The 25930-nt window shown below is 30.8% G+C and overlaps 4 protein-coding genes across 14 annotated transcripts; 2 read left to right on the forward strand and 2 right to left on the reverse strand.

Annotated features, from left to right (window-relative positions):
* Positions 1–4500: 4500 nt before the first annotated feature.
* LOC107907263 (protein kinase PINOID 2) lies at positions 4501–6435 on the reverse strand. The gene is made up of 2 exons (XM_016834560.2): positions 5680–6435; positions 4501–5546 (listed from the first exon to the last, which is right to left on the reverse strand). The coding sequence occupies exons 1-2, from the start codon at positions 6249–6251 to the stop codon at positions 4676–4678; spliced, it is 1443 nt and encodes a 480-aa protein (XP_016690049.2). The 5' UTR covers positions 6252–6435; the 3' UTR covers positions 4501–4675.
* Positions 6436–14355: 7920 nt separating this feature from the next.
* LOC107902839 (polyol transporter 5) lies at positions 14356–16154 on the reverse strand. The gene is made up of 2 exons (XM_041112792.1): positions 15918–16154; positions 14356–15845 (listed from the first exon to the last, which is right to left on the reverse strand). The coding sequence occupies exons 1-2, from the start codon at positions 16036–16038 to the stop codon at positions 14500–14502; spliced, it is 1467 nt and encodes a 488-aa protein (XP_040968726.1). The 5' UTR covers positions 16039–16154; the 3' UTR covers positions 14356–14499.
* Positions 16155–16848: 694 nt separating this feature from the next.
* Positions 16849–20189, forward strand: LOC107907262 (uncharacterized). Of its 3 annotated transcripts, none has more exons than XM_016834558.2 (5): positions 16849–17087; positions 17380–17616; positions 17691–17839; positions 17946–17977; positions 18117–20189. In XM_016834558.2, the coding sequence occupies exons 2-5, from the start codon at positions 17491–17493 to the stop codon at positions 18158–18160; spliced, it is 351 nt and encodes a 116-aa protein (XP_016690047.1). In that variant the 5' UTR covers positions 16849–17087; positions 17380–17490; the 3' UTR covers positions 18161–20189. The 3 variants fall into 3 exon arrangements, with proteins under 3 accessions (XP_016690047.1, XP_040968730.1, XP_040968731.1); XM_041112796.1 differs by having other exon boundaries at positions 17063–17087; positions 17368–17616; XM_041112797.1 differs by having other exon boundaries at positions 17086–17187.
* Positions 20190–20879: 690 nt separating this feature from the next.
* On the forward strand, positions 20880–24121 carry LOC107907261 (uncharacterized). Of its 9 annotated transcripts, none has more exons than XM_041112794.1 (4): positions 20880–21180; positions 21813–21960; positions 22562–23672; positions 23790–24121. In XM_041112794.1, the coding sequence occupies exon 3, from the start codon at positions 22606–22608 to the stop codon at positions 23614–23616; it is 1011 nt and encodes a 336-aa protein (XP_040968728.1). In that variant the 5' UTR covers positions 20880–21180; positions 21813–21960; positions 22562–22605; the 3' UTR covers positions 23617–23672; positions 23790–24121. The 9 variants fall into 9 exon arrangements, with proteins under 9 accessions (XP_040968728.1, XP_040968729.1, XP_016690046.2 ...); XM_041112795.1 differs by having other exon boundaries at positions 21831–21960; XM_016834555.2 differs by having other exon boundaries at positions 20881–21180; positions 22541–23672.
* The last annotated feature ends 1809 nt before the right edge of the window (positions 24122–25930 follow it).

Genomic DNA, 25930 nt, shown 5'->3' on the forward strand with positions numbered 1-25930 from the left:
TTTAATAAGAGTTAGGCATTTAATAGAAATCTACCACTTCATGTTTTTTTTCAAACATCATTAAATCAATTTTGTTTAATAATAGCATAAACTTAATTAGTATTGATTAATTGAATAAATTTAACATCAATAAATAAATAAAATTAACAAATAATAATAGCAATTTTTTATGTTCAACTAAATTTAAGATTTATGGTAAGGTGATTTAGAATTTAGAATTTTATGGTTTATGATTTTAGGAAAAGGGTTTGATTAAAAATTATGATCTAAAGAGATATAGGATTTTATTAAAAAATAAATTAATTTTAAAGTTAAAAATAGTAATAAAAGTTAAATTAATTGAATGTTTATTAATGTATTATATTTGATACTCTATTAGTGCATAAGTCCTATACACCATCAGTAACTTACAATGCGCCACAAGAATAAAAAATAATTGAAGGACTTATTCATAAATACTCAAAATGTTCTACCGTAGATATAATCTCTGTATATACACTCTAAAAATATATACTATTAGATGATCATAATCTAAGTTAAATTCATTTAACAAATTTATTATAATAATTGACTGAGTTTTAGCTCAATTAATTGTTAATAATGCAGGAAAATGTAGATTCAAGTATATTCAAACATTATAAATATGCGTAGAATTATATCATAATAATAATTTTTTAAGGATATTAATATTGTTTTAAAAACTTACTTCATACAAAATCTCTCCCAAACCTGACGGAATCTATCATTTAAATGGAAATATATAAATAACCCACGTGGCAGACTATATTCAGATTTTCTTAAAGGACATTTAGTTGGTTTTACTTAGCATAATAAAGATGTAATGCAAAGGGCAATTAGGAGGAAGATAGGTTGATATGGAATTATTATAAAACAGTGGGCATTGAAAATTGGTGACCTGCGCACATTATCAAATGGTGGTTGGTGATTTCACTTATAATTCGCAGAAACCCATACAACTTTTTTCAAACTCCTTTTTCCTTTTTACTCATAATGTTTGATTGCAGTAGCCACTGGTTTCCTTATCTAAAGCCAATGCTTTCCACAATACCATGGGTACCCCACCTAACCTTAGAGCAAAGGTGTATTCTTAGATTATCTATAGTTTTTTAGATTTGTTTTCTCATTCCTCTTTAAAATTTGTAATTATTTATTCCTTTTAAAGATTTAAATTTTATATATTTTCATATCTTGAGTTGGGTTGGAATGCCCATGAAATCGGACCACGTGTCCTGGAACACACATGGGATTGGGATTGCTCCTCACTCTCTGCCTATGAGACCGACAGACATCAACCTCCAATACACACAGGTAAATGGTAAGACAAAGAAGTAACATGCAAAACGTTGGATTGGGGGGGGGGGGGGTTGGGGTTGTAGTTCATAGTTTTAGGGTTGAGTGGGTGGCCACTGCCCACTGCTGAGGTTTTCATTCACCACATGCATTGAATTCATTATAATTTCACAAACATAATTGCTTTTCTTTTTAATTGCTTATCAATTTTATGATTTGAGTATTAAAATAGAACTTTCATAAAGGGTTAGAATGCAGGTATATTTGGCTAAAAAGGAAGAAAATAACATTTTATATATATAATTTTTATTATGGTTTATCAAATCTATTCAAATAATAAAATTACTAAAAAAATTAAATTTCAATATTAATTTAATTTTTCATTAAATAAGGCCAAATGTATCGAAACCATGATTAAGATATATAAATTTATTAACCAATATTTAACTTAATAATTTTTTTCATAAAAAATATATGTACATGTACTTATAAATTTCCTAGACGCAATCTATAGCCCAACCGTCGAAGCCTAATACATATGTTTAAGCCTAGACCCATATTTTGTTTGGGCTTTTGGAGTATCATGAATTTGTAAGTTTAACAGTGTGTCTGAAAAAATGAGTTGGCATGATTTAAGGCCAAGACAAAAAGAAAAAGAAAAAGCTCTATGAAGTTGAGGTTTTCCTTTTAACTAGTCCAAAGTAAAAACAAAATTTCTTGACTTGTCGATGAAAAAGAGCTTGGTTTTACTATTCTTAACAAAGAAGATTATTCAAACTTTTTTGGCCTTTTGCATATTAGCACGAGGAAAAAGGGGCAATTAAGCAAACAATTCTTATTTTTTTAAAAGCATTTGAGTAAAGCAATGTTTAGTCATAAATTAAGGAAAGCAAACAAAAGGACAACTCTGTTTATAGGAATACTCTCTTCTTCTTCTTCTTCTTCTTTTTCCTAATTTTTCCATGTAACAAATTATATGATCTTAAACAGATTTTTTACTTTAAATTTATCTAAATAACTCAACTCGAAAAATAAAAATCTCACAAAATTTCACCAAGACATCAATGCCTTCACAAAGCAAGCAAGCACAACAAGCTGCCAAAGAAAAGAGAAAGGCACAAGAGTATGTGCAACAAGTTTGCCAGTAAATACTTCCGATTAACACTAAGATCGAATGATTGCAACTCTTGAGTACAATTCATGGTGATTGTAAATGAAAGAAAATTTTTTAATTTATAGTTGATTTAAACTCTATATACTTTTATTCTTAGGTACTCTAAATTACTTGAATGCTTCATTGAACCATTAGATTTGAGAGTCCTAAGGATTTAAACTCTATAGAATCTTAATCCATTGACCTCTTTGGTGATTTTGTGCGCTTTGATTACAGGCTTTGATGTGCAACCCGTTACATGTGGATGTTCTTCCCAATAATTATGTTTCTAAAGTTTAAGCCTATAATATCTTCTTAAAAATACGATATATCTTACTATTGCACTAACATTTATTGGTTAGGAAGATTCTTTTTTATTAATTGACTCTCTACTTATATGTATCAATTGTTTTGATTTTCTGTTGGTGTCAGTTTAATTTCCAGTTTTGTTAAAGGTGAGCATGAATATATGAGAAAATTGGAATACTAGATTAGAGATAACGATGTCACTTTCGCCATGCAACAAACACACAGAAAGCATCAAGTGGGGGTTGATATTGAAGTTGAAGTTGAAGTTAAAAGAAGAAAGCTCACTCGCGTGCTTCTGCAAGCTGACGCCTCACCGGTCCCCCTCAACCCCAGTCCCAATATTCCATATCAAATGGGTCTCACCAATTTGGCTTTGCCTGTCTGTATCTATTCAATGTTGAAACCAAAGTCCTACCTTATTATTAACCTGTTGACTCACACACACACATATATTCCTCTACAAAGTTCTGACCCATTTCATTAAATTTTGACTTATCCTTAATGAACCCACGAATTGTATAAACATATACTGAAAAACAGTGAATCCATCCTTCTAGTAGTACTTTAGGCAGGTTTGCAGTATCATAAATTCTTATTACCTAATGTTCTATTCTACCTCGAAATTTACAAATAGGGTTTAAAATGGAAAAACTATCATGAATTGCATCTAAATTTTATTATATATAAAAAGGGAGTCAAATTATCACTCTTCTCGATGTGGTTAAAGTTTGATTAGTATATAAATGAGTTAAATTAAAATACATTATTTTATTTACTTTTATATTTCTTGATTATGATGTTATTATCCAACCACATTCTAATAATCATGAAAGTGGTCCACACATGATATTTAATCTATTTATTTCTTTTTCATTTGTTCTCAATCTATGTTTCTCACCAATATTTTCGACTTTGCAATCTTCCTCTCCCTCCCATTTCTTATTAAATCATCATTGTATCAATGCATTAAATAATATTATATTATTTAATATGTTAAAAAGTAAATGTTAATAATTTCATTTTTATTAAAAGGATAAATTACACTAATACTCATTCAACTATTAATAATTTTTTAGTCATTTGAGTATAAAAAATTATAAAACAATCACTTAACTATTTTTTTTTGTCATCAACTATTTAACATAAAAATAAAAACATCTAAAAATCTAATATAATTGAGTGATAAAGATTACTAATAATTAAGTAACTTTTTAATAATTTTTATAATTAAATAAAAAATATTAATAATTAAATAATTATCAGTGTAATTTTAACCATATTAAAGTAACATAATTTAACTTTGAATGGATAAATGATGGAAGAGGAGATTCATTGCTCCAATGAATTTATTTAAAAAAATTCACTGTTATTATTGCTTTTGTTTGGGGCAGGAAAACATGATTGATAATTTGTCCTTTTTATTATAGTTTTCTTACCTTTGATCCGTGAAAGGACATGTGAATGCGTGACTATGAAAGTGCTCATTTTATGTAAAAAAAAAAAAGAAAAAAAAGTGGTGGAATTGATAGAGAAAAAAAGTTGCAAAGGAAAGCCTCAGTTTTTAAAATTCTTCATTTAAAAATATTATTTTTACCATCATTGACAAGTAGTCATCATAATTGTCACCACATGAAGTTCATAGATTTCTCATAGAATCACATTGGGACAATTATGGGATCCCTTCCTTTTACACGTAAGCTCTAGATATATTAATGGAAAAAAATACATAAAAATAAATTAAATGTTAAAATTAATTCAAACCATAGAAACAATTAGAAGCTTACAATATCTTCTTCTTCTTCTTCTTTTTTAAAAAAGAAAAGAAAAGAAAACTCTCTCATTAGCAAGTAAAACAGCTCTTTGTTTTGGTGTAATACATGATTTTAATTTACATTTTGAGAGTTAGAAATAGTCAAAATGACGAGGGATTTGATATGGGGCATCTCTTTCTTGTTTGCTTAGCTTCGGAATATGAACTCTGCTACTCTTAACCTTGTAAAGATCACTGGGGACTTCAGGTGGCCGTACTGATCTAATGAGAGCCCAATTCACCCCTTTGAAGAATTCATGCCTTTTGATTTCAACAGATCCTTTCATGCTTCCAATTCTCTTCTTTGGATTCTTCACTAGAAGCTTGCTGATGAGATCTTGAATTTTGACCATATCTTCAAACTCTTTGCCGCCTTTAACACTGATTCTCGGGAAGGTTAATGGCTGTTTAAGGATGTTAATCAGTGTTTTCTCATTGTTTTCGCCTTTGAAAGGCGTCCTCCCGTACAGCATTTCATACAAAAACACCCCAAGTGTCCACCAATCTACAGCGCTGCCATGGCCTTGCCCTGATATCACTTCTGGGGCTAAGTATTCGTGGGTACCAACGAAGGACTTGGACTTAGCATTGAGTGGTTCAGCCACCAATTCAGGACCAACTTCTTGGGCAGCGGCGCTATTATCTGCTTGTTCTGTAATTGTTGTGACCCTAGAACCTTTCTTTTTCCTGTTGGAAGATGAGAAACAAGATAGCACTGGTTGCATGGGGGAAGCACATGAAGGTGCCAAGCAAAAGTTATCGTCATCTTCATTGTCTTCCAAGTTGGGCTTACTACGCCTTAACAGCTTGGGAACGACATCACATTTGAAGGAAAGATCAAAATCCGAAAGCATAATATGCCCATCTTCTCTAACCAAAACATTCTCTGGTTTCAAGTCCCTGTAAACAATGCCCATCATGTGCAGATACTCTAGTGCTAAAAGTATCTCAGCAGCGTAAAACCTGCATTGTGTTACAATAGATTATATAATTAATTATATACCTTAAGTCGGTGAACCATTACTTGAATAAATAAATAAATAAACATAACATGGAATTAATGATCATTAAATTAATAATAAGATCATAAGCTTACTTAGCAGATGAAATACTGAAACGCTTTCCGGGTTGGCGTTGCCTGGCAACATACAGGTCTCCACCAGGGCAATACTCCATGACCAAGCAAGAGTAATGAGAAGCCTCGAACTCAGCATACAAAGTGGGTACAAATGGATGATCAAGCATACGCAGGATCTCTTTCTCCATGTCAGCTCTCTGCAACTTCTTCCTTATAGCCAGCGCTTCTCTATCCACCACTTTCATGGCGTAAAAACACTGGGGCAAACCAACCACGGGGTTCCTTATCTGGCAAAGGTAAACATTCCCTATGTCACCGCTTCCCAGCCTACGCAAAAGCCGAAAATGGTCGAGCCCGACTTTGCCTTTGGCTCTCTTGAGTCGCTTCATGGCTTCCCAAGCTGCCTGGTTCGCCTTGTGCGGCTTATGAGAGGTGTAGAGAGAAGTTTCGACGGAACAAAGAGAAACCGAGCTTCGGCGACTACCGAAGCTAAGATTGCTCATCCAGCTACGGCTGGAGTCAGGTACGGTGATGGATGAGGAGCTGCTGTCGTAGTCGGATTCATCTCTGGTTATTATGGCCGCTGCCATTGTTGTTGTTGTAGCATGTAACAGTGATAATAGTAATGATATATATATATGAGAAGCTTATAATGTTTTTTTGTAAGGGTTTTCTCTTTTGCTGCTTTCTCAGGCTTTTTATATACAAAAACACTGTGCCATGAAATTTGTAATGCCTTGATCGAAGAAAGTTACAAAGCCTTGCTTTTTCCTCTAATTGAGGCTTGTAAGATTAATAACTATTATTTAAAGTGAGTATAATTTTTATGTGGTCGACTAAACGACACTACTTTCACCATTTATTACAATAGTACCATTTCCCTTTGTTAGATTAAAATGGAAAAAGAAAAAAAGAAGCATAATTCATAAGCCTAAGAGTATATATCCAAAATTAAGCTTAGGTCTCGACAGTGGAGCGAAAGTGGTGGATCAAGTGCCATTCATGTTTACACAAATTAAAATTAAACTAATATAATTTACCTATAAAAAAAAAAAGCCTTGGCCAATTTAGGACTTAAAATGAAACAAGGTAAATAAAAGGAGCTTTTAATTTTAGTGTGATGAGCATGCTTACTCCGCTGACACAACCACTACTCTTTGTTTTCATCTAAAGTTCATCAACAAATTAATTTTTTTCTAAAATTATATATTACCAAAAACAAGTGCTGTACCTCCAACTTTTGTATCCAATGAAAATTTCTCATATATTACAATCAAATATGAGGTTTCAATTAATATTTGAATCATTTATGAAAATTATTTATTTATTGGGTAACTGGTTTTTCAAGGAATTATAAAATATTTTGTTTGCTTCACCTTTCGGGCCTTTCCTAATAATATGTTTAAAGGTAACGTATCTTTTTTTTTTCATAAAACAAAATAAGGAATTTCTGCGTCATATATGATTACCATTATAAAAAATCATTAATTTAAGCCATCAGAATTCGTGAGAGTCGGTCAAAAGCGTTGCTTCTTTTTCTGCTATAAAGCTTGTATGCACCGATTTTTAAGCTACTTTTCCCAGCGACCAAACTTCTTAATACCCAATTAATCTAAATGAAATTTTAATTATGACTAATTAATATTGCTTTTTGTTAATTTAATATTTATACAAAAATATATCATTTAATGGTAAAAGATTAGGCTTAATTATATCCAATATCACTAAACTATTAGTGAGTTTACATTTTAATTATTTAACTTTAAAAAAATTACAAAATAGTTATTAAATTATTCGAAAGTTTTCACTCAAGTCACTAGGCTATTAAAAGCGTTGTTATATGACTCTTTTTTCACACTGTCTGCATCAATTAAAAACTCTCATTCCCCTTCTCTTCTACAATTCATTTTTTTATCATAAAACAATTATAAACATCGTGAATTTGTGAACCAAAATTCAAACAACTTTCTTGTTCTATTTTTGACACTAACTGTCAAATTAACTTGGATTTAAAGTATATTTTTCTACTCACTAAGAATCGTCAAATTGTCACTTGGAACTCACTGGTCAAAATTTTAAAAATAACTTAATAACCCAGTGACTTAAATAAAAACTATCAAACGAATCAGTAATTTAAATGAAAACTTTCGAATAGTTTAATAATTATTTTATTACATTTTGAAGTTAAATAGTCAAACCGTAAATTTATTAATAGTTTAATGATCTTGGATGTAATTTACTCAAAATATAATTAACAGATATTTATTTATAAGCACCCCAGTCCTCATACTATTATTGACAGAATTCCACCGAAACGACAGGTTTACCGTAGGAAAAAAGTATCGTTTTGAAGAGTCAAACATGAAATTTGCCTCTTCCCTCCCTTTGAATGGTAGTTAACCTCTTAGCCATGAAAAGTTCAACGAAAAAAGAAAACGTAAATAATAAAGTAACGGAGCTTTTGGTAAATTAAAGATGTTAGGTGAAAACCGTGGAAAAAGGATGGTAAGGTGCACGAAGAACCCGTGCCCCAAATTCATTTTCGCCTTTTGAAAAAAAAAAATCTTATCTTGTCTTTTACTAATTATTTTAAAAAATGTTATTTTTGTGTGATATTTGCGATAAGAAGAAAATTTGAAAATAAGTAATAGCTAATAATAATGGGTTAGTTGAAAATTAATTATTTTTATTTTTAAACTATGCTATGAAAATAGTTTTTTTAAAAATATTTATATCTTATCTTAACGTTAAAAAGAACCAATTTATTGATGTCGAATTTTGTTATTATTTTTCTCTTTTTAGGACATCCTTGAATTTTGTTATTACTACCAAGAAGTGAATTAATATCTTTTTATGATATTCTTGTTATGCATGTGATGGCGATCATATAAGAGGGGACCTGTATATTAGGGTCCATGCCTATCACTTTACACGTGTCTATCTTATTGATTTTGAAAATAATGGTTATATTGAAAATAAATAAATCTCAATTTTGTACATCAAGTATAATTTAATGTGCAGTTGTATATATAAACTTTGATTTGATTTAATTTTTATAAATTATTAACGCAATTATTAATATTATATCATTTTATGTTTATATTTGCATACATAAATAATTTATTTATTCAATATAAAAATAAATTGATGTATTTATTCCTTTAAATGTGTACGATTAAATTAAAATTAAAGTTTCAAGTATACATTTGAACAACAATTAGAGTTCACGTGTATAATTGCACCAAATTAAAATTCATGTATACAATTTCACATTAAATCAAAGTTCACGTATATTTTTGAACATTTTAACGTTTTAATTTGTTTGATAATTATTTTAATTTTTTGCTTAATCGTTATTCCATGGATGTTGGCTCCACCTCTCCTTGCCCCACTTTAATTTAATATTTGCTAGTTATGTTTAATTTTTTTCAATTTTTTTAAGTTAAACACATATTTAAATATAATTCTTCAAAAAATATTTAAACATAAAATATATAATTTTTGTTTTTATTATATTATTACATTTTTACCCTTTTAATAATTTATATATACAAAGATAAAATGGTAATTTTATATAGTGGAGCGGATCAGGGTAGGGCAAGCAATTACCATAACCGCTACATATCCACTATCCAAAAGAAAAAATCTATCTTGTCCCGCATGCATCCACTTTTCAAACAAAAAAAATTCACTCCGAAACTAAATCCATTAAGTGGTTAGGGTTTTGCCATCCTAATTAATGTAGAAAATATCAAATTGATCTTACTTTATTAAACAATCAAAACAAATTATCATTAAAAAAAAGAAATATTCAAATATTCATATTTATCTTTTACTCAAAACTATCCAACACAATACAAAATAGTATATTAATAAGATTAAAAGTAAGAAATAAATATATTTTTTAAAAATCAGTTTTTACTTTTAACCAACAAAATCATTTTATTTAGTACTTATATTTTAGCGCTAATATAAATTTTTTTGTCTTTGAATTTGAATTTTAATCAAAATTTGATGTTGTGGCGAATGTTATTGGAACAATATTGAATTAGTTAGTCAGATAGATTAGATCAAAAATGATGAGTATAACAATTCAAACAAAAAAAGTTAAAGCGATTTAATTGAAAATTGCTTAAAATTTATAAAAATCCAAAATTAGGATAAAAATTTACAGTTGAACAAATTGAATCGATTTAATAAAATTTATTTTATTATTTTTAAATTTTTAAATTATTATTAATTTAGTAGTGAATCCATGAAAATAAGAATTAGTAGTTTGATCAACTAAACTATTGATTTGATTATTAGAATACAAGATGTGAGAAAAGAAAAAAAAGAAAAAAAAGAGTTAAAGAATTAGTAGTTTGGAAGATTTCATTTTTGAATATAATTTGACCAAAAATTATAATTGCGACATGGTTTGTATTCAAGGTATGATAATAATAAGAACAAAGATGAAGTTCGGATAATATATGGAGGGCATTGACTTTCGGTTCACAGAACTTTGACTTTGATTTTAATAATTCTAATTTATTAATTGAAGAGCTATGTAGAATTTGAAGACAAATAATTTGCGAAGGCTTAGGCGAAATTATTACTATAACATATTGCATTGTTTTTAAGAAAATATATAGATTTTAGTTTAATAACATTAACATTCAGAATCCTAACCTGGATTAACAAAAGGTAGATGAACATAATAATGTTGTATATTAATTAGAAAATATACAGAAAGAAAAAAAAGGAGGGGGAAGAATGAGATTCTAAATAGAAAAATGTCAGCAGATCTGGATTCATGAAATGAAAATTAGAAAAAGTAAATGTATTTCTGATGTTCCCCACTTTCAAAACTTTAATCAGACACTGTAAACTCACCCAATCACTTCTGGTTTGGGACTTGTTGTCACATCCCCATTCCCATTATCATCAATCTTTTGTGTCTTCTAAATTACCATATTCCTTTTATCCGCATTCAAAATGGTTGGAATTATTGTTACTATAATTCAACAGGACCGGTTCATCGAAATATTGAGTTGAAAATAGGTATTAAATAAGTTGATTTAAGAATTGGTATATATTGATTAAATTAAGTTAAACATATTGATTAAATTAAGTTAAACAATTGGTCGATTTAGACTCAATTTTTTTAATATTTTCTTTTTAAATTGTATAAATTTTTAATAATTTATTTAATTAAACTTGATAAATTAATTAAACTGACGAGATGATAACTTAACTAATTTAATCATCAATCTAATTCTGAAAATTTTTATTGAAATTTAAAAATATGTATTTTTTTAATTTTTAATTTTCAATCAAATTTGTACAATAAGGTTAAAGAAATAAAATAAATGGAGCAATTTTCTCAAGTAGGTACTATTGCGATAAAAGTAAAAGTATCATGAAGACCATCATACTAAGTATTGGATTACACTTTGTTCCATCTACTTAAAAAATAAGTAAATTAGTCACCATACATTAGGGTAAAGAGCAAACCAGTCATTATGTTATAATTTCCATCAATTTTTACTGTTAAAAGCTGGTTTTTGTGTATCAGAATAAGGCACACATGGCATGCCACGTGTACTTATCTGATTATTTCGTCAGCCATGCCAACTTTTAACAATAGAAGTGGATGAAAATTTTAACAAAAATAATCAATTTACTCTTTAATTAAATGTATAAAGTTTAATTTATCCATTTTTTAAGTAAAGGGGATAAAATGCAATCTAATTTCTACCATATAAGCTTTCATGGTACCGAGAATATCATAACCAAATCTTAATCCCATTTAGAAAAAGATTTCTTGGATTTTTCATTATAATTAGGGGAACACAAACTTTGTAATACGATATATATTTTGAGTTAATATAACTCCTAGTTCTTAAGCTTGATATTCGTAATATAACACTTTAAACTTGTATCACATTGTCATCTAAATATACATATTTAAAAATTTTAGGTGATGACATGACACAATCTTAAAGTGCCACGATATTAAATTTTAATGGAATTCAAGTCCAAAAATTAATATGGACTTAATTGTCAAGCATGTCAAATTAAAGTACCAAAAGGAATTTGATTGCCAAGTTATTGACTAAAAGTTATATTAACCCTTTTCTTTCATCTGCTTCCTTTCGGAGCTTCACTTTTGTCTGAAAAATCTTATCATTTAAACTTTTGGTTGCAATTTCAGGCAGCAGACCCAGCAAAACTTGCAGCATTGCAGAGTGACAAATGTATAGGATGATTCAAAGCTCCATAACTTGCCCCATACGTTCTTCTCCCCCAACCATCCTTTTTCTATTTAGATTTTTTCTTTAGCTACAAACAATAAAAATCACATTAAAAACAATGTCAAATTTCTAATAACATTTTATAGAATATATGTTTCCTTTACTGTTGTTTCTAATGTCATGATGAGTTCAGCTTATTTAGTTATTACTGTGGATTAATTTTACCAGTAATTAACTCTGTTAGTAAATGACAGTTAAACAAAATGAAGCAATCATTTGGTAAATCTTTGAGGTCTCTCATTTTTCTTTTCTTTTTTTACTTTCAATGGCTCTTTTTTGTCATGATGGATTTCCTTTCATTTTTCTTTGTCTTCTTTTTTGTTTTTGTCAATAACAATAATTTTTTGTTTTTGATCGATTGTCAATGATAATAATTAGCTAAAAGAAATTGGTCCTTCTTCAATTATTTTCCTCCAACCCCAATGATGAATGATTTAAATCTTAAAATGATATGTAAACATGATGACCATGTTCCACCAGCTCTGTAAATCGTAAAAGACTAATAATAGTTTCTTTTAAAAAAAACACTATAACCTTGTTGTACTCTTACCCCAGCTTGGACGTGTAGCAGCGCCAGAAATAACTTAACGACCACCAATGGATAACCCTCAGCCTCATATCTTCAGAGGATCTAGTTAATCATTTATGATCCGTCACTCGCATACTTCACACCACTCGTTATAAGGTACTTATTATGGATTGTCCATGAGAATCATTAAGATCCGTCACTCACATACTTCATACCACTCGCTATAAGATACTTGTTGTGGATTGTCCATCAGAATCATTAAGACATAACAACATCATTCTATCTCAACAAAGTAAATGTCTATAATATACTACTCTTGATTACTCAACATATAAAAGACTTGTCACTTAACCGACCACATGAGTAATTCACCATTCGTATATCAGTGACATGATGCTACCACACAGGAAAACCTCCTCGATATATACCCAACACACAGTGTAGGGAGATCTCTTCCCCCTTAAGCTTTTCACATTTTCTTTTGTTCTTTCCATCCATTTTTTTCTTATCTCATTCTGATTGATTCCCAGCATTAACAAGTTTCAAATTGATTTTTATAAACTCTGATCTTTAATATCAATGCACAATTACTTTATCACACCAATTATGTCAAATTTATCTTAAAAGATGCAACTCCATGTAAAATATATTTAAAAAATTAAAAAGTTGGAGTAACATGGGGCGTATTAATGATCATAAATACATTCTTTTCTACATGTGAATTTCCTGGTAACTATATTTATTAACATTGCTTGTCTACCGCCAGATTCACCTAAAATAGAGCTTAGGATCCTACTGCAAGTACCAAGAAACTGGTGATTGATTTAATTACAACAAAATATTGCAGGCAAGTAGTAGAATTGGTAACAATGAAAACTGAAATTTTTTACTGAAAAAGACAAGAACAGATAAACATTAAGACTGCAAACTTTCTACTACCCTAACTTTAATAATGTGTAAAATAAACTGAGCAAAAGATGGCCAGCCTGACAACTCCACAACACAATGTTTTGTCAATGCAAGGGGTGATTTAACAAACAATCACAGCATCAATTTCAGTGGAAAAGAAAAAAAATATCAGACCAAATTCAAAACAGATATGGATGCATACACTGAGGCAAGATTGTTTTTGATCTTTTGTATATTCTTATTAAAATGGAGATTTTGTTGAGACATATATCATGGGCAGCTCCAACCCTTGGGGGTCCAAACAAGACATTTGTTTTGTTTTTTATGATATGTTGGTTTGAATTTGCACACATATCATATTTTAATTGGTCCCACATTCAAAGATTATGAAAAAGATCGTATGTTAATTTTTATGAAAAAAATTAAATAGGGTATACAAGATCACAGAAGTCAAACACTGAAATAGTATTAAATAACAGTTGTTTTTTTAATAAATGAAGAGAAATATTATGATATACACTTGTAATAATTTGTTTGTAATGATGAAATGCCTTGAAGCAGTTTATTCATTTAACTTAGTCAAGGTATGTAATATATATTTAATTTGTTTTTTCCTTCAACTAAACTTCATCAGCCAACACAGATTGTCTAGTAATTGGTTGGGGACATTGAGAAAATGATAGAGAAATCAAGATTGTTTGTCAAGTCACCATGAAAGAACAGTAACAAAGCAAAGGTTTTAAATTGAAGAAGGAAAATCTAAGTGTTCATATAATGTTATTTTGTAAAGCTGACCATGCATGCAAGTCTCTTTAGAAAGAGTAGTATAAAGCTTGATCACGGTTTAACCATATTTTTTTCCAAATGGACTGCTTTTCAGTTTATGATACCCAATAAATCTTTAGGGTCATTGCTTGTAATGTTAAAAAGGAAAAGGAAAAAAGAGAAATACAAAATGGCCCAGAAATGGACTGGGTCTGGGCTTTGACAGTTTCAATCAACTGTTTGTTGTTTTGGTTTTGAATAGAATGGAAAAAAATAAAAACACCAGAATCAATCTACTCATATGATTTGTTTTTCTGTACAAAGGGTGAAAGCGAAGAACTAATTTTCAACATCACTGGGTCTAGCTTCAAAAAGACCCTCAATCTCTTCAAGGGTTTTACCTTTTGTTTCAGGCAATAAAATGTAGAAGAAAATGGTGGCCATTGTCATAATCCCTGCTAGTATAAAAAAAACTCTAGCAAATGTAATCTTGTTTGCGATGGTTAAGAAACTCATTGCAACACCACCACTCACCAGCCTGTTTACTGATATCGCAACGCTGGTGCCTTGTGCTCGATATTTCATCGGGAAAATTTCAGATGAATACACCCATGTGATAGGGCCAATCCCTATGGAAAAGAATGAAAGGAAAGCACAAACTGTGATTATACTTAATACAATAGCCCACGTAGGTTCACTGTTATTTTCTGCTAGAAATTTGGACCCCAAGCCTAACCCCACCAATGAAAAAACCATCCCTAGTGTGCCTAATAAAAGAAGAGGTCGCCTACCGAACCGATCCAAGAAAAGAGCAGAAACCAGAACAAAGAATGTCTTGCTGATCCCCATGATTACTGTAATGCCGAAAAGGTGTCGCTTGTTGTGGATTCCAGCTGCTTTGAATACTTGGGGACTGTAATAAACAACAGCATCATTGCCTGAAGCTTGCATGAAGAAGTTGATCCCAACAGCTGCTATAAGAATCCTACGAAGTGAAGGGGATGGGGTTAATAATAACTCTTTCCAAACACCTTTACCACTGAATTGGCTCGAGTTTTCACTATCCAATCCCGAAGCAGCGATTTTTACTTCTTGAAACCTTGACTCAGCTTCTTCCATGGTGTGTGATATTTTTTGAATGATCTTTTTAGCTTCACCGTACCGGACTTTCATCACGAGCCACCTAGGAGACTCAGGCATCGCTAAAACTCCTAAACAAATAGCCGCGGCTGGTGCTCCTGCTATCCCCACCATTATTCTCCAATTTATACGATTGGGGAGACCAGCTAAAATGTAGTTGGATAAGTAACCGAATAGGATACCTAAAGTAATGAAAAGTTCAGGTAATGATGTGAGAAACCCTCGGCTTGTTGCTGGTGAAAGCTCGGTGGTGTAAACTGGCGCGATCATAAGGGAGTAACCGACTCCGACACCGGCAATCACTCTGCCAGCCACTAAGAAAGGATAAGATGGTGCAAATCCCATTAGAACTGCACCAACGAGAAACGTTGATGCTGCTAATACTATAGTCAAACGTCGACCGATCAAATCAGATGTTTTCCCAGCTAGGAGTGAACCAAATAATGAACACACATTCAAAGAACCAACCAATATCTCTACTTCAATAGTTGAAATGTGAATGTTTTCTTTGATGAAAATGATCGCACCACTCATCACACCAATATCTAAAAACAAAATATTACCATTCATATCAGATAAAGATGACAATATATATATATAATTAAAGAAACACTCACCATAGCCGAGTAGAATTGAAGTTGCAGAAGCCAGTAGAGCAGCCGCAAAGGCATATTTGTTAAGAACGGGTTTTCTAGCACCAGGGACATCACGGGACGAACTGTTTTCCAAAGAATCCATATCCGAAAACCCAATGACTGGTTTCTTTCAAATGTTGTTTTAAAAAACTTGGCGATGATCAATAATAATATTAGGCATGACTCTGCAAATGAAAAGTGTTCTTGGACTAATTAATGTATAAGGCGATATTATCATGGTGTCACCACTGTCTATCGATATGTTGGATTGATGTTAATGCTATCCAAACTACTTAACAAAATCCTTCTGCATCTCCTACTTTTACTCCCTTTCTTTTGCTTCACGGAGAATCTCTTTTATATACTATCTCTCCTTCTATATTAATGTTGTTGTACTTCAATTCTAGGAAAATTATATGATGAGATCTGTAAGTGTAATTTTAAATTTTAACCAACAAATTTAATAGAGTAACACTTGTTTATATATAAAATATTATAAATTAAAATAATGAAAATAAAGAGAAATGATGGCAATGGTTATAGTAGGGAATTTTGAAAAAATTTCTTAATTCACTCTTGATTTAAAATTTGAAATATAAGAATAAACACAATTTAACATCTTCCAATGCACCTTCTTTTACATTGATAATAACGCAGATACTAATTTAAGTTAAAACTCAATCAGTTTAGTAAATTATCATTATAATTTTTTTAATATATTAAATAATTGAGATGAGATAAAAAGATGTTAAAATTTGAAACCTAACAGTGTAACAAAAAAATTATTACTATTATTTTAATTTTTTTACCAAATCACCATTGTTTTATTATTTATATAAAGTATTTTAAATAAGAGAAAATATAATCAAATATTTCAGATAGTAAAAAGACTTTTGGGGCAGCAACTAGTGTTGGGCTGTTGCTAGGATTTGACAAGTATTTATCTATTAAAATATATAGTTAAAGAATTAAATGGTGAAAATAAATATATTAAAACTCAATTTCAGATCTCTTAAAAAAATTGATTTCTATTAATTAATGTAAAGCTAATAAATGATGTGGACTTGTGCATAGAAGTCCATTTTAAAAGAATAAAAGCAAGAGAATGTTTGCATAATTATAAAAAATTCCGTTGCCTGAAGCATGGTCTTGGTAAGAATCTCTCTGTCTCTCTCTCTCGCGCGCGCGCGCTACGTTATTCACTTTTCTGGCTCTTCAAAATTCCTTTGCTTCCATTGAAGAAGCCACAAGGGTTCCAGATTTCTCCCTATTTACTTCTTTTGCCACTCTGCTCTTCTCTTCTTTACTCTTTAGAGTTTTTACTCATGTCTGATTTTTTGGAGGAAACCTCAATTTACTAGTTTATTTTAATATAGTGATGACACGCCACCGTTTTTCTCGTTTTCTTTGAAAAAAACCTGACTCCTTGCAGTTTCTGTTGCAGACTGTGGACATCGAAAACTCCGTCTTATAGCGCAAAAGTCAAGGTATCTTATGCACCGAGTGTGTTCGAAAAAATTCCTCTAAGAAATTAAATTACTAGAAAGGTTTGAAAATGATCCCAAAGCAATTTCGTATATTGGGAAAAGGCGCTGCGATTGTTTTTGGAGGATTTATGACTCTCAATCTTGCAGCTACCGTTGCCATTGGTGCATTTCGCTCTGTAGCCGAAAGGAATCGGGTAAAAGACAATTTGCCAACATATTCTCTTTTTCTTGTTTTCTTAATTTCAATCTTACTCTCTGGGTTTTGTAGAGAAAATTTGCCTTGCCTTGTGGGGTTTGTAAAGGGAAAGGATTTTACTTATGCAAGCTGTGCAACGGAAATGCTACAATAAAGTGGTCACCTTTGTATGATCCTATTCATATTAACCCTTGTGTTTGCCCTACATGTGATGGTAACAGGTTAACCTTCTTTCTTTTTATCCATTCAATACTGTGTTTTCTTCTCAGAGAGGATTTTCTATTGGTTTCTGATAGTTTCTCTCTCTCTCTCATGGGATTATTACAGGGTGCAGCGTTGCTTAAACTGTCTTGGCAAAGGTTATAGTTGACTACTACTTAACTTGTAGGAGTTTCGATTGTCATTGCTTTATAATTCTGAATTCCATTTTGTAAGTGAATAATTTTCTGCTATGTATTAGAGCCTTATTCTTGCTGCTTTATAATCTATGTTACACAGTCTTCATGGCAATCAGAAAATCAAGAAGCCATCTCGCAATGTAATGAGGTACTTCAAATCTCTATAGAAATCCTGTCTCCTTTATGTTGGCCATCTTGAAACTTGTGTTACTGAAACTAGATGACTGTTATCTTTCCAAGGTCTTGTTATTTCATTTCATCCTGACATTCAAAATTTTGATGAACTGCTTGCTTTCTGCGATTGTCTCCGACAAGATCAATGAAATGAACTACTGCTACCTGATTTTGTTCTTTGCTAATTACTAGAAAACTACAATAGGATTGCATGTTCTACGAGCTGCTGTAGGTCATGACCCCAGTTTGCATGATGGTTGCCAAGTTACTGTGATTTACAGTACAATTGAATTCGCAAATCCTATTAAAGTGAGTTGGTGCTGGGAAATCCAATTTTTTTTCCTTTGAACTCTTTTAGATCACTTTCTTAATCGCATGAATTATAATTAGATCAATAGCTCCTTCAAATGGAGTATGTTCCTTGGATTGGGAAGAAACTATATATATATTGGTATTTTTCATTTCCGTTTTACAGTCTTCGCAGTTCGTGATTATCTTTCCTTACAATGTCGCCTCCATCTCTCCTTGGAATGCAATGTCTTACTATTGCACTCAACACTTGTAAGTTTATAATTATAAATTTAACTCTTAACATTACTATTTTGTCATTATGATTCTAATTGATTTTCATTTTTTGACCCTTAACTTTCAAATGTTTGGATGAATAAGATAATTGAATTGTTGAAACTTTACCAATACTAAAGTGGTAACCTACATGCTATTTTACATGTATTTGAATTTTTTAAAAATTTTTTAGGTTAAAATTTTAATAATCTAATCAATTTTCATTAAAAAAATAATTTAATTAATTTTTGAAGTTTAAGGGTTAAAGTAATAAAAATAAATAATTCAACATAAAAAGATATAATCAATAAAACGTTAAATTTAATCGTTATCTTAAAACTATAAGAAAGAAACTACCTTAATCTAGTTCATTTCAATTTTATTTTCTTTCTTTGACTGTGATCATTTTTAATAAAATGTATAATGTATATTTGTGTAAATTACACCAATTGTTTATAAATTATGTTTAGGTTATTCAACTTTTAAAGGTTATATAAGAACCATTAATATTATAGACTGATCCATTAACTTCTATTAAGGAGATGATGTGACATATTAATTCAAAGGGTTAATAACTAAATTGACCCCTAAATTATAATTTTTCTTTGAAAAGTTGAATTATGCTTAAAGTATCATTTTGATACTTTTGAAAAAAGATTTATAAAAAAACTTCAAAATAAAAAAATTTGAACGGAAAAATATAAATAAAATAAAATATGAAAGTATGTAAAAGATCATATATATAAATTTAGAAATTATATATATTTTTAATATTAATCTCTAGAACTACCCATACTCCCTTTTAACTTATAAAAGTATAATACGATTTAGTACGCTCGAACTCACTTCATATGTGAAATTTTTAAAAATAATTACAAAATCAACTGTTAAAAAAATTTGCAACCTTCTTGCAACAATGGAGCCCAAATTTTATTTTTTGAGAAATTTTTTAAACTTTACAAGTAATTTCTACCTTCTGATTGTTCTTTTTCTTCATTCTTGTTTTTCAATTTCTACCTTCTTGCAACAATGGAACCCAAACTTAATCAAAGAAAAAGAATCCCATATCTTCATCGCTCTCCTCTCCCTTCCTTTTTCTCCTCAACCGCAGGAGCCTCTGCGACAGCAGCACCTCCACCTCCGATGAAGCCTCTACTTCCACATCTCCAATAATCATGTGGAAAACGGCAGAATTATGGGTGACGACAGAACCTGAAAGTTGTGTTAGTTTTGATGAGAAATGTGATGTAAAGTTTCTAAAAGAGAAGTTTTTTGGTGATGGTGGCACTAAATCATCCATTAACAAACCTTTGACCTCTAAACTATAACTTAATTTAGATTTCTATTGAGATTGAAATCTTAAAAGATGTATAATGAACAAAATTCGGGGTTTTGCTGAGATAAAGATAATAGTTAATGAGAAATTCATTTCTTTTATTTTCTTGAATTTTTTATATAATTTTTTATTGAATTCTTTTAAAAATGCATTGATTTGGAAGAAACCTTTTAATCAATTTTAGTTATAGTTCAAAGGTCAAATTAAAGTATCACATTATTATTTCGTTAATAAAATAACAAAAGTTAATAAATGAATTATTAAAATATAATAATTTAATAATATTAATAATTATTTTGTAAGTTTTGAAAGTTAAGTAATTAAAACGTAATTTTAAATAGATTTAAATGATAATCGGTGTAATTTATCTTATATATTTTTATATTTGAATCCAATAAAATAATTAAAAAATATTTTTAATTATGAAATGATTGAACAATTTTTTGAAAAAAGGAAATTATGAATCTAAATAGCTTGAGTCAAATGTAAAATAATTTATTTAAATTATTACGTGTAGAAAAATAATAGTATTTTTGTGTATGATATTAATCGTAAGCGCAGCCGCCAGCGAGTGAACAGCTGTATTCACAAAACCTCCGCTAAGGAAGTTTAAGAAAATAAAAAAGATAAAGCGCGCGTGTGGTAATTAGTTCTCCGTCCTCGTTGAATCCCGGAACGGCGCCGATTTTAAAAATAATTATTCAAATTTCGGAAGAACAAAAATTTATTGAACAAAAACTTATCCACGTCAGCTTCCACCTTATATATATAAGATGCCCCCTATTTTTTCTCTAACACTTATTTTTTTTTCTAATCCTTTTTGTTTGGATTTTGGAGCTCAAACAAAAAAGGAAGCTGGAAAGAGCCCTAAGTAGGAAAAAAAGCTGCCTCTCCCTCTCTTCCTTTAGTTTTCTTTTTCTTTCGGCTTCTCTCACTATTCAAATCCCTAATCACCAAATTTAAATTCTGTTAGTATTTAAAAGAGAGAAGAAAAAAAATTGAATCCAGTTTAAAGGATCTTAGCCTCCAAATCAAATCGGGAGTCGGTTCGTTTTTTTTTTCTATTGACGCCTCGAAGTTGAAGTTGCTGGTAATTATCTAATTCGAAAAACCTCTTGTTTTTCATTTCTATTGGGGTTTCGAAGGGCTCGAGTTTACCCTGATCTGATCGATTCCAGTAATTTTCTTCGAGTTATTAGAAGTTCCCGATTCGATTTCTTTTTTCTTTCACGTATTTATTTCATTGCGAAAGACTTTTTTTTGTCGGGGGTTTTGCACTTCATGTTTTTGTTTTATTCGAAATCGATTTAATTTGTTTAATTTTGGAGCTCAAAGAAATTTTATTCCTGAGATTATTATCGCTTCGGATATTTTGTCCTTTTTTTTTTTGGTATTTCGATATCACTCTCCGCTTGAATTTAACATTTTTTTATTGCGCATGAAATTAAATTTGATGCTATGTAAAGTGCTAGTTTTGTTTGGGATACTTGCCGCAGTTTCTTATAGTTGAGTTTCAGTCTTGATAATTGATAAGGTTACATGTCGGGTTAATCTCTTTTGGATGAAAATAAATAAATAAAGATTTGTGGGAAGATTACTAATGGATAGTTTCGCCGTTTTCGGTTCATGTTGGCACTAGCTTTGCTTAAGGATTTTTTATCTTGTTCTAGTTGGTTGTAAGAAGTAAGCTTTTGTGCAAAAAGAAGTAATTGTTTATGATAGTGCCTGAGACAATTGTAGGACCCTAATGAAGCAAACAGATGGAAAACAGCATCAAATTTTCGAAGGAGTTACAATTGCACAAGAGTACTATTTGCTGGATTTGATAAGGCCTGGTGATTGTGGAATAAGATGTTGCAATTGATGGGTGGTTTGTCTTCTTTTGAATTCAAGTGATTTAGATTTTAGATTGTTTTGACTTTTTGAGTTGTTTAACTTTAAAGCATGAGGAAAATTTTTTGAAACCAACTGAACTAAGGTAGTGTCCGTTTGGATTTTGGGAATTTGCCCTTGATTGGGAGTTATTGAATTATATTTAAGATTAACTTCGGTTCTGACTTATTGTTACTATGATGCAGTTCTAGAATCATCTCTGCTACAATCATAACTAGCAGCATCATTTCTCCTTATATAGTTGTTGAATGCCAATTAATTGGCCGACAGATTTATTTACTTATTTTTGTGACATCAATATGCTATTTCTAGCACTTATCTGATATTGTGAAATTTCATTTTTAAATATACAATATCTTCTCTTTTTTATTTTTTCCCGTGAAATCTATGATATGTTTGTGAAGCTTTGGTTTTCCATTTTCATACATTGTATCTGTACTTGGGATTTTCTTTATTTATTTTTACTTGTTAGCCTTGTCTCAGTTCTTTTTGCTTCTGAATCTTATACTCTTTAATGCATTAACTAGTGATGGTGTTATGTTTTGTATTTTAATCAGTCAGTTTCTGCCTTCTCAAAGGTCCAGTAACTTAACATTAGTTTTGGCACGTTAGAGAGTTCAACATGCCGAAGGTGAGAAGAGATCGTTCCCTATCTTCTGATAGGTGTAGGAGATCTCCCTTTTCGTGCCACCAATCTTCGCCCAAATTCCCTTCTGAAACTGAGGAAAATCTAAAGGAATGGGAGGATGCCAGGTGCCCAGTCTGCATGGAGCATCCTCACAATGCAATTCTGCTCGTATGTTCTTCCCATGAGAAGGGTTGCCGTCCATACATGTGTGATACAAGTTATCGCCACTCTAACTGTTTTGATCAGTTTCGCAAGTCATTTTCAGATACCTCCGCGACGACACCACAAGATCCTCAACAAGGAGCTCAACTTGTAACCACAAACCTATCACCAGTTGTGAATGCAACTTCAGAATCAACTGTCTCCGAGTTGCGGGAAGAAAGGACTGAGGAAGGTCCCTCCAACCCATCTATTGTCTCATGTGAAAATCAGGTGCTCCCAAAACTAGTATGCCCTCTATGTCGTGGTGAGGTAAAAGATTGGGTTGTTGTAGAGCCTGCTCGTCATTTCATGAATGCCAAATCTAGAAGCTGTTCCTCTGAAACATGTAATTTTACTGGTTCCTATAAAGACCTAAGGAAACATGCTAGACTAGAGCACCCTGCTGCCCGCCCATCTGAGGCTGATCCTGAGCGACAACGAAACTGGAGGAGGTTGGAGCGTCAAAGAGACCTTGGAGACTTGCTCAGCACACTTCAATCTTCATTTGGGGAGGAGAGGGCTGATGACAGCATTTTGCCAATTGATGATGGAAGTTGGCTCACCGTCTTTTTCCTTATTCGAGTGTTTCAACCGGGGTCTAGTCCTAGGAGCAGCAGTTGGTCTGGCACCTCAAGAGCAAGGGCTCAACTAAGTATTAGGAGGAGATCCACAAGACTGTGGGGAGAAAGCTATGATGGGGAACCTGGATCTACCAGAGATGAGGACAATGAGTCTTCAGATAGTGGATCATTTCCTTGGAGGCGCCGTGTAAGGCGACGGACATCTTCCGATAATCAACCATGACTGTCATTGTATCTTTAATGTGCTCTGTTTCTTGTTTGCATGTGAAAGCTTCAATTGTAAGTGTCATGCAAATTCATATACATCTTTTAATTGTTTGCTTTAGTTCCTTCTTGGCATAGCTATAATAGATTATAATATGGTAACCGAACTGATTCCAATTTTTGGTGTTATAGGCTGGACAACAAGAGGAATATATAGAGTCCATTGCTCGAGCGTCTCTTGTATCTGTTGCGCACAGCGTGGAACAAAGTTGGGGTCCCCAGTTGTTGGGTGTTTTTATCAAATGAGTGAACAAATTTTAAGGTATCTGGGAACTTGGAATCATGCAGTATACCTTTTTCTGATTGGCAGCAATTTTATATTCTGTCTTTATGGCTGCAATAATTTGAAGGCTTACTTTTTATGAGGGACATTTGTTTCTGGGTTCGTTGAACAACTGTTATGATGTTCTATTCCTGCCAGGTCTGCCATTTGTTTAAAGATACTATGTTCTAATTAAAATGAATTCAACGGAGTCAGCTCAGTTAAAGAAAACCCAAATTCAAGCCCTATGTGGTGGTAATTAGAGTGTGTGCAATGCTAACCAAGGATAAGATGCCAACTCATAGAGATGTATTTCTTAATAATGAATTTTTCAAGGGAATATTTATTAATAATGATATAATAAATAAATAAATAAACATGTTATTTTAAAACATAATTAATATAAAATATTGTATTTATGTTTGACTGAGGGAAAAAATTATACAAAACGCGATTATTTTTTTAAAATCCTCATTTTGGGATTATTTCATTATCTTTCATCTTACTTTTAAATTCCATGACATCGATTGGAGTTTCATTTCGCATGCCTTAGTTCACGAATACATTTTTTTTTCAGCAACGAATATAAATTGTTATTGGACCATAATAATTTTTGTAATACATCTAAAATATTTGATTTATCATTTAATATATACGCTGAAGGGTAAGTTAGACAAAAAAAAAATCAATTAGTTCTTTTAAGAAAAATGCATTTAATTAAGTCCTTGCATTTTTAAATTGTATTAGTTAAGTACTTTCATCAACATTTTCCATTTTTAACCATTATTTCACTGGCATAGCCATTAACGGAGTTAATGTAGTAGTCCTATGTTAGCAAAAATAAAAATTTAAAAGTTGCATGAGCTATTTGTATGAAGTTTATAAACTAAATCGCTTATATAAAAGTATGGAAATCTAAATTCTCACTAATTCATGGTCAGTTATCTTGACCACTCCATTCGAGTTGGTACAGGAATTATATCTGTCATCCAAACGAATAAGCAATATTGTCATTATAAAAACAAATGAAAATAAAAGAAATTACAAAATATTAAATTAAAACAACAAGAAATTGAGAGAAATTAAATGAAAAATTGAGAATCAAATAGTTGAGAGAATTGAGAGAATAGGATTTGAATGCAAAAGCAAGAAAATGTGTTAGGTTTATATAGCAAATAAATTAGCAGTTAGGGAAAAAAAAATTAGCCATTTAAAAAAAAAATTAGAAATTAGTCGTTGGGACTTTTTGACCGTTTCACAAAAACGCATCCAGCAGGATGTGTTTTTAGTCGAGATCACAATAGGGACGCTGAAAGTACGTCTTATATGTAACAGCTCAATTTTTTAATGGTGTCGAAAATAGTGATTTGAGGCCACCAAATCCAGCAAGTAAGTTTGTAAATATTATTATTTAATATTTACGAGTCAAATATGGTTTTAAAAAGGTTTTTAAATTCATAATTTGTGTTTTATAATGATTTATTATGTTAGGTGGTTTTAAAAAGTGAGGTATCAGGACCTCGTTTCTATAAACCAAGTCGTAAATATTTTATAAGTATTTATGGAGTGTCATTAAGATGGTATTAAAGTTTTGTTGAAAAATGTTAATGTTTTGATAACCAATTAATGAAAAATGACTAAATTGAAAAGGTGTAAAACTTGTTAAATAATAATTAGGTGATTAAATGGCTTAGTTAATAAATAAAGAAGGACCTAAGTAATAATTGTACCTAAATTTAATGGATGAGGCGGTATAACAGAAAATAATAATAAAATAAAGCCATTCAATGGCAAAATTATAATTTTGGTGAAATTATAATAAAACAAATTAGATTTGGATAGTTTTTTAGACATTTCTTCTTCAATTTTCGATTGAAAACAGACATAGAAGAGAGCTTAAGCTGGTTCTTCAATTTTTTCTTCATATGAGTTCAATGCACCTGTTTCTTGTAAATTTTATATTTTTGAGATTGTTACAATTAGGTCCAACTAAATCTTACCTTAGTTTTTT

Source organism: Gossypium hirsutum, chromosome A05 (genome assembly GCF_007990345.1).
Source record: "Gossypium hirsutum isolate 1008001.06 chromosome A05, Gossypium_hirsutum_v2.1, whole genome shotgun sequence".
NCBI classification, from domain to species: domain Eukaryota; kingdom Viridiplantae; phylum Streptophyta; class Magnoliopsida; order Malvales; family Malvaceae; genus Gossypium; species Gossypium hirsutum.

Excerpts from the sequence above, each read along its gene's own strand:
- LOC107907263 (XM_016834560.2), bottom strand. The coding sequence starts at position 6,251 with ATGGCAGCGGCCATAATAACCAGAGATGAATCCGACTACGACAGCAGC. Across the intron at positions 5,547-5,679 it reads TTCAGTATTTCATCTGCTAA|GTTTTACGCTGCTGAGATAC; the intron begins GTAAGCTTATGA and ends AACACAATGCAG.
- LOC107907261 (XM_041112794.1), top strand. The coding sequence starts at position 22,606 with ATGCCGAAGGTGAGAAGAGATCGTTCCCTATCTTCTGATAGGTGTAGG.
- LOC107907262 (XM_016834558.2), top strand. The coding sequence starts at position 17,491 with ATGATCCCAAAGCAATTTCGTATATTGGGAAAAGGCGCTGCGATTGTT. Across the intron at positions 17,617-17,690 it reads CTGTAGCCGAAAGGAATCGG|AGAAAATTTGCCTTGCCTTG; the intron begins GTAAAAGACAAT and ends TGGGTTTTGTAG. Across the intron at positions 17,840-17,945 it reads CCTACATGTGATGGTAACAG|GGTGCAGCGTTGCTTAAACT; the intron begins GTTAACCTTCTT and ends GGATTATTACAG.
- LOC107902839 (XM_041112792.1), bottom strand. The coding sequence starts at position 16,038 with ATGGATTCTTTGGAAAACAGTTCGTCCCGTGATGTCCCTGGTGCTAGA. Across the intron at positions 15,846-15,917 it reads TTCAATTCTACTCGGCTATG|ATATTGGTGTGATGAGTGGT; the intron begins GTGAGTGTTTCT and ends TTTTGTTTTTAG.